General features: G+C 39.7%; 1 protein-coding gene across 1 annotated transcript; it reads left to right on the forward strand.

Annotated features, from left to right (window-relative positions):
* Positions 1 to 1,293: 1,293 nt before the first annotated feature.
* On the forward strand, positions 1,294 to 1,737 carry LOC120076166 (protein PXR1-like). The gene has a single exon (XM_039029934.1). It carries the CDS (start codon positions 1,294 to 1,296, stop codon positions 1,735 to 1,737), a length of 444 nt encoding a protein of 147 aa, XP_038885862.1.
* Positions 1,738 to 7,621: the final 5,884 nt, after the last annotated feature.

Below are 7,621 nucleotides of genomic sequence, written 5' to 3' on the forward strand. Positions count from 1 at the left end.
TTCTAGTCCATATCTCTAAATTCTATGTTTAATTGCTTTCGTAATTACCTTCTTTAATGCTTTATGAATTTTGTTATTTATTGCTTCTTTAAACTTGTTTTTATTGCTTTATGAAATTACTTTTCATTTAATTTACTTGCGTCAATTTCCATGCTCTACCTAATTTCCTTACTTTTCTGTATTAATTGTGTTATCCTTAATTGTGGTGAATGATTGTTTAAAAGAAATTATTACCGCAAAGTCCTAGTGACTTGCGTTGATGAAAAAAAAATAATAATAATAAAAATACTAATCAACATCCAATATGCATTGCAATGATGGGTGCATCTTGTGCTAACAAGAAACACTTTGCGTTCATCCTACCCAAATGCATTGCATTGAGGGGTGTGTTGTGCTTGTTTGTATTTTTCACCCATCCTTAGCGAAACTGCACTATGTTGAGGTAGTGTTGCGCTAGTAGAAATATAGTGTGCCCGTCCTCTAGAAATGCGTTGAGTTGAGGGGTGTGTTGCGTTGATACATGCGTTGTTGCCCATCCTCTGCAAAGATGCATTTGCGTTGATGGAACCATTGCGTTGATTTTTAACCTTGCGCCCGTCCGAATAAAACACAAAAGATAAAATTCTTTTTGCAAATAGAGTAGTCCAATCGTTTAGGCTTCCAAGGGAATGATGATTTTACAGATGAAAGGACGTACTTCTCTGCTGATTCATAAATGTGAGGAGCGCGGCGGCAGGCTTTTTCGGTACCTCGAGGCCTGCCACCACAGAATTTGCGTTGGGCCCATTAAGGCCCAACCTATAAATTCCCACTTCCTTCGTCTAAGAGAGCCTATTTGAGTCTTTTGCAAACAGAAACCCTAGCAGAGCCTTTGCATAACCAAACTTCAAACTTCCTTTCTAAACCCCTAAGAACTTTCCCAATTTGTTTACTCAGTACATCCATGGCAGATCAGTCTTCCCATCCATCCTCTTCACCCTCATTACCCTCACAAGCCCAAATCACTACAAGAGAGGCGACATTCCTCGCAGCAAGCCGCCGTCTCGCCGCCCAACCAAAGCCCATCCCTCGAGTCACCGGAAAACCTCGACGAAAGCCTGTAGCAGCCGGACCACTCCGGATTAGAGAGGGGCAGAGCACGGAGAGTGCCCCACTCCCAACACTGTCTTCTGAAAGCGAGAGAAAAAGAAGAGATGACAGAAAAGTGTTCGGGAGTATTTTGAGTAACATGGAGAAGGAAGGAGGGCTGCCGAAGCGGAGGTTGTTAATCAGCCACTATCTTCAGAGGAGAAGATGAAGGAAGCTTCAAGAAGGAACGCCCTGGCTGTTTCGGATCCTAAGGAAACTGTTCAAACAGAATCCTATGAAGGACCCATCAGGGTTGCTTTGGAGGAAGCAATGGCGGAGAAGCAGCCTGAAATGGCTGGGGAGAAGAAGAAGAAGAAGATCAAGGAAAAGAGGGCTGAAGAAGATGAGGAAGCCCATCCAATCAAGAAGAAAGAAAGAAGAACGAGTGAGAAGAGGAAACGCAGGCAGGAAGAGACATGCCTGAAGAAGAAGGACGAGAAGAGAAAGAGGGCTAATAACCCAGAAATCGACGGAGAATCCACCTCCGCAAGGGTGGATAAGGGGCAGTCAGCGCAACAAAAAGAATCAACGCAACCTGAAGAGGAAACAACGCAAATAAGAACTGTTGCGACTGATGATGGAGAAGATTTAGACATCACCCCCCCTTAGGCGGCATCGCAAGGAGAATGCGCCACAAGGGTCAGCAATTGACCTGCCAATTTTGCAAAGTGCATTAGAAGAAAAGGAGAGGAGAAGAAGAAAGGAGGAAGAAAAATAAGTGAAGATGTTGCAGACACAGCAAATCATTGGAGAAGGTAGTCGAAGAAGAAAATTACAAGATGAGGAGGTGCGCCGCTAATAACTTGTAGAAATACAAGTTATTTATACTATTTTATTTAGATATTGCGGAAAGAAGAAAGAAAAGTTGTGTCGATAGTATAAAAATTGGCTAAGAAATGTGAGAATTATAAAATATCGTCGATACACCCACTAACACCATTGCGCTGGTAGAATAGAGTATTTTAATTTTTGTTTTTCAAGAAATCAATCACCGCATGCGTTAATGGCTCAAAGATAAAAAGAAACAATGCATCTATGTCGCATTGCGCCCATCATTCAGGAATGAAGAGATGATCAACGCAATTTCAACCGCATGTGTAATAAAAAATAACACCGCATGCGGAAATTGATCGAAGATGTAAAGAGCAACGCATTTGCGTAGGATTCGAATAAATGTATAGCTTTCAGTTGTGCATTTCTGATGGGTTGATTACATAACAGAAGGAATATTCACTCTGGCATTTCAGAAACTACCATAACCATAAAGCTGGGACCACAAAGTCAAAGAGACAAGCTTCACCTATAAATAGCTACTGCAAATTCACTGAAAGATATACTTGAATACATAGAGACGTGTATATACTGATTTGAGAGAGAGACTGGTCTGAAGCGATTTCCAGAATAGATCTGGGATAATCAAGAGACAAGGCCGAGAGGTGCGTCTTAGGGCAAAGAATCCTTCCAATCCCCGCCGTTGAAGCTTTGTACGAAGGTCACTTCTACCAGAAGAGCAAGCCTGAGAGGGAAGCTCTCCTCTCCATTTCTACCACACGCCGACAAGCAAAACTTCCGTCCAAGATCTGTGTCAAGACGTTAACACTTTTCTATATTTGTTTCTCATCTCTTTTTCATCATCTGTATTCATCTTCTTAATCTTTCATTCACACCATGTATCGAACGCTTAATCTTAGTATTAAATGTTATGATCATTTCCATTATCATCTCTCTGTCTATTTCCATTCATCCATAATCCATTTTCTCCATGATGTTTTCCTAATTCCCTGGGTAAATAGCAAGAATTAAGCAAGTAAATTAATTTGTGTTAAGGAAAATAATTAAGTTTAGCTAAAGCATGCTCGACGGCATCTTCACCTGTGAGAGCAGAAGTGAAGATGTTATTCCATCTATCGAGAGAAGGTTGGAAGAATACATTAACTAAAGCGAGAAGTACTTCCAGAGATGGAAGCAACCTTGTGTTCATCACGTTCATCCATGTTTCACCATAGAGATATGGGAACACGGCCGATCACCGAGAGGTGTACGCCAAGGGAAAGCGGAACCTTAGTTGCATCTTTGACGCAATTAACAAACTTGCGTTGTTTTTATTATTTACCATTTCTCTTTCTGATTCATCCATAAAGACTTGTCATGGCATACCACGATCCTTTGTATAATTTCACAGTCAGTCTCAAACTCAGTATCATGTATCATGTATCTTGTATCATATTAGTTTAGGATTTTATTTTCATCGCAACTTTATTTTATCAACGAAATTTTATTTTCACTGCACTTTAGATTTCTATATAAACCTAATTCTTTATTAATCGAAAAAAATCGGTCGCATGTATCACAAAAGTAATGCATTAACGAAAACCATCCCTGTGTTCAACCTCGGATTATTCTGAGAAACTTACATTGGAATTATACTTGGTTTCAGCGCAAGGAAACTTGTGACATGCATTACTCTATCGAATACTACAAGCCTATCATTAACAACGCATATTTAAAAGTAGTATCGCATAAAGACTAAAGATATAAAAACATCATGTCAAGTTTATGGCACAATGAACGCATAATAAGGAAATCATTATTTAGCATTTACAGCCGCAACAATGCAATATCGGCAGAAGAGGAAAGAATAAGGCTCGAGGAAGAACAACGCATTTTGCTGGCCTCAGAGCAATTTGAAAGAGAATTTGAAAAAGAAATGCGAGAAGAAGAGGAGGAAGAAAAGAAGAAGAGGGAAGAGAAGGAGAATAGGCGCCGAGCAAATGTTCAGCGCATTCGAGAAAAGAAAGGCAAAGAAATTGTGGAGTGGGAGAAGGAAGATCAACGCAAGGAAAGGGAAAGGAATCAGAAACAAAGATCCCGCCTTGCATTGACAAAAGAGAAGGGCAAAGAAATAGTGGAAAGCAGTGAGCCTACGTTGGCTAAGGGATGGCCATCAAAGAAGAAAGAGAATGATGATATGATGATGTAGATGGGATTCTTCCCTGTGCCAATGCCACTATCGGACTTAATCACAAGTGTTGTATTGGAACATGGATGGGAAACATTTTTCCAGTGTCCATCCGTCGTCATCCCAACGGTAGTGCAAGACTTCTATAATGGACGACTCCATGGCACCAAAGATGCGGTGACCATGAAAGGGGAAGTGGCGACTTTCAGCGCAAAGGACATCAATGAATTATATCTGATGAAGGATATCCCAAATACGTTGGGTAATAAAATCATTGATGATCCCACAGAAGAATAGATGGAAGATGTGCTAAAGGTATTAACGCAATTGGGCACTCAGTGGTCGGTCTCCTTAAAAGGCATCAGAACCCTTGCGTCCAAGTAACTATTTCCAGAAGCGCGGCTTTGGGTATATTTGGTGAAACGGCGCTCATCCCGACTTCACATGACAAAAAAATTTTGAGGGATAGAGTCATGGCCGCATATTGTATCGCACGCGACATTCCAATAGACGTGGGCCAGTTGATCGCAAGACAGATTCGAGGTTTTGTAGGGCATATAAGGGGCCAATATTTCTTTCCTTGGACAGTCTCAAGATTATGCCTCTCACTAGGTGTGGGTATTGAAAAGGAACCAATGCCGGAAGTACATGGCCTCATCAATGTCAAGATTTTGAGAATGCTTCTCAAAGATTACCCACATTGCCCCGAACTCCCACCTAAAAGGCCCATGATCGATTTAAATGCGCCGCGGCAGCCAAAACCCAAGAAACAGCGCAAGATTGACAAAGGAAAGGAAAAAGTCCAAGAGCCATCACCACAAGATCAAGAACCCTTGGACTCTTTGCCTTTGATCATTCGCCCTCCAAGTGTCACACCCCCTCCTTAGCCTTAGCCCCCAAGACCTAGAATGGAGTGTGAGGGTACACTAGTAGTATTCCAAGACAACATTTAAATTTAACATTTCCCCCCTTATCTATTAAAGACTTCAACATGTTTACAACACTCTATCTAACTTTCATACACATAGTTCAATTTCCTATATTCTTTATTGCATGATTCGAGCCATACCCTGAGAATTTACCAAGTCCTAATATGTTGGTGGTTAGTAGACTCCTTCCTGAACATTTCGCTTTGCTACCTGGGGGGGTTGAGGATATAAGAAAACATTTTGAAGAGTGTGAGCTACTAAGCTCAGTGAGTGGTGCTTTTAAAAAAATAATCACTTTACGAAACATATTTTTGGGAAATCAATCACATAATCACAATTCCAGTATAATTTATGCATGATCATGTGTATATTCATTCAATCATCATCCTCCAGTTCCATGCTATACGTGGCATGCTCATATCATGGACACATTATTAATCATAACAACTTTTTATGGAAACTTTCCTATAACCCTCTTTTCCCCCCAATGTGCACATCGATAATTCTTTTCCCGCTAGTCATGCTTAGGTAACTTGACTATATTTCCCACCGGTCGTCACTGACTATTATTTCCCACCGACCGAGGCTGACTATATTTTCCTGCCAATCACCTTTTATTAAGCATGCTAACTTATGTAGTCCGGGTATAATCTCAGTTTCCATTGAAATTTCACAAACAATATCATGGCAACAACATAACATCATACGCATGTATTTTGTACTTACATATGCATTATCCATATATTAACGCATAAAACTAAGTAAACACTAACCGTAAGCAAGTTTTCCCACTAAAATCACCTTGAGAATACCTTCCTGAGAATTCCTCCATATCAATGGAAATTCCTCAATTAATACTTGTTATATCAATAAATAATGTCAAACTAGCCAAAATACCATTATATAATGAAAATACCAGCTTACCCTACTCAAATTTAGCCAAAATCCTAAAATTAGCCTCCTTAGAGGTTATTTGGACCGTGGTAGGTAGCTGGGCATTGGGCAGTAGGCAGGGTGGGTGTGCTATGCCGCACAGGGGACTGGCACGTTTGGGCATTTTATAGACTTAGAACTTATATACAACATCAGTTCTCAAACTCAATATCATGTATCATGCATCTTGTATCTTGTATCATATTAGTTTAGGTTTTATTTATCAATGCAATTTTATTTCATCGCAATTTACATTACTGTATAAACAACCATTCTTTATTAATTGTAAAAACTGATCGCATATACAACATCAGTAACACATTAACAAAAACAATCCCTATGTTCGACCTCGAATTACTCTAAGAAACTTGCGTTGGAATTATACTTGGTTTCAGTGCAAGGAAACTTGTGACACGCATTAGTCCATTGCATACTATGAGCATAACATTAATAACGCATATATTTAGAAGTAGTGTGCATGATAACATATCATAACATTCCATCTTTAAGTCAACAGTGGTCGCTTTATTTATATGTGTGTCATTTCGTCATCGCATAAATAAGAATAGAGGCTTGTGTGTAGGTCCTATAGACTTAGAACATATATATCACATGCGTTCTAACCTTAGAAGCTGTGGCATTCGCACCGAGAGTTAGTTTACTGTTGTATGCATGTTGCATGAACGCATCCTAGGAAGTATTAGCCAGAAGTTGGTTTACTGTTGGTTTACCCGTTCACTGCATACTCATCACATCTTCCGTTTACCAACTCTTTTCAAACTTCGCCGCATTTATTTATTTTTCATCAACGCAAACAACAAACCCAACAATTTATTTATTTATCCGGTTACCGCAAAGTTCTTCACAAAAAGTACCAACGCAATCTGTTTTCACAAGTCCCTGTGTTCGACCCTGGACTTACTAGGAAACTCAGAGGAATTTACACTTGGATTCCGCTGGGAAAACTTGAGTGCACAACGTAATTTCATCAACACATACCATCCACATTTCCGCTTCATAAAATCAAGCATCAAACTCAAAAGACCTTCATTAAATTTAGATATTAAAAACAGACGATAGGTACCCATAAATCATAAATGATAATAAACAGGTCTGAAAACAAATCTTAATAGTAAGTTTCAAACATCAAATTGAAAGTTGAAAAAAATAGAAAGAAATCTAAATATCATGAGTGAAAGCATAAAACTGGTCCCCAGTGGCTCGTTCAAGGATTCCTGTTGTCATTCGCCAGTGCATCCCTGCCCTCACGTGAAACATAAACATGAAAGGGTGAGTATAAAATACTCAGTAAGTAACCCCACTACTGGGGTCGGGCTAGGCATCTATGTCCTCTAGATGCCTACCTCTGGTGGAAAATAAAAATTGCTCTAGTTCTTATGGGACACATACATACATGCAAAACTGGTTTCTATCCTACTGTAGTTAAGTATGTCCACTACCTCTGGTGAATCCCAAAGGAAATACAATATCTAGTGAATCCCGAAGGAAACAAATATCTAGTGAATCCCAAAAGAAACACAATCTAGTGAATCCCCAAGGAAACACAATCTGGTGAATCCCAAAGGAAACACAAACTGGTGAATCCCAAAGGAAACACAAACTGGTGAGTCTCGAAGAAAACACAATATGGTGAATCCCGAAGGAAACACAA

The sequence above is a fragment of the Benincasa hispida genome, chromosome 4, assembly GCF_009727055.1.
Source record: "Benincasa hispida cultivar B227 chromosome 4, ASM972705v1, whole genome shotgun sequence".
In the NCBI taxonomy this organism is placed as follows: Eukaryota; Viridiplantae; Streptophyta; class Magnoliopsida; order Cucurbitales; family Cucurbitaceae; genus Benincasa; species Benincasa hispida.

Excerpts from the sequence above, each read along its gene's own strand:
- LOC120076166 (XM_039029934.1), top strand. The coding sequence starts at position 1,294 with ATGAAGGAAGCTTCAAGAAGGAACGCCCTGGCTGTTTCGGATCCTAAG.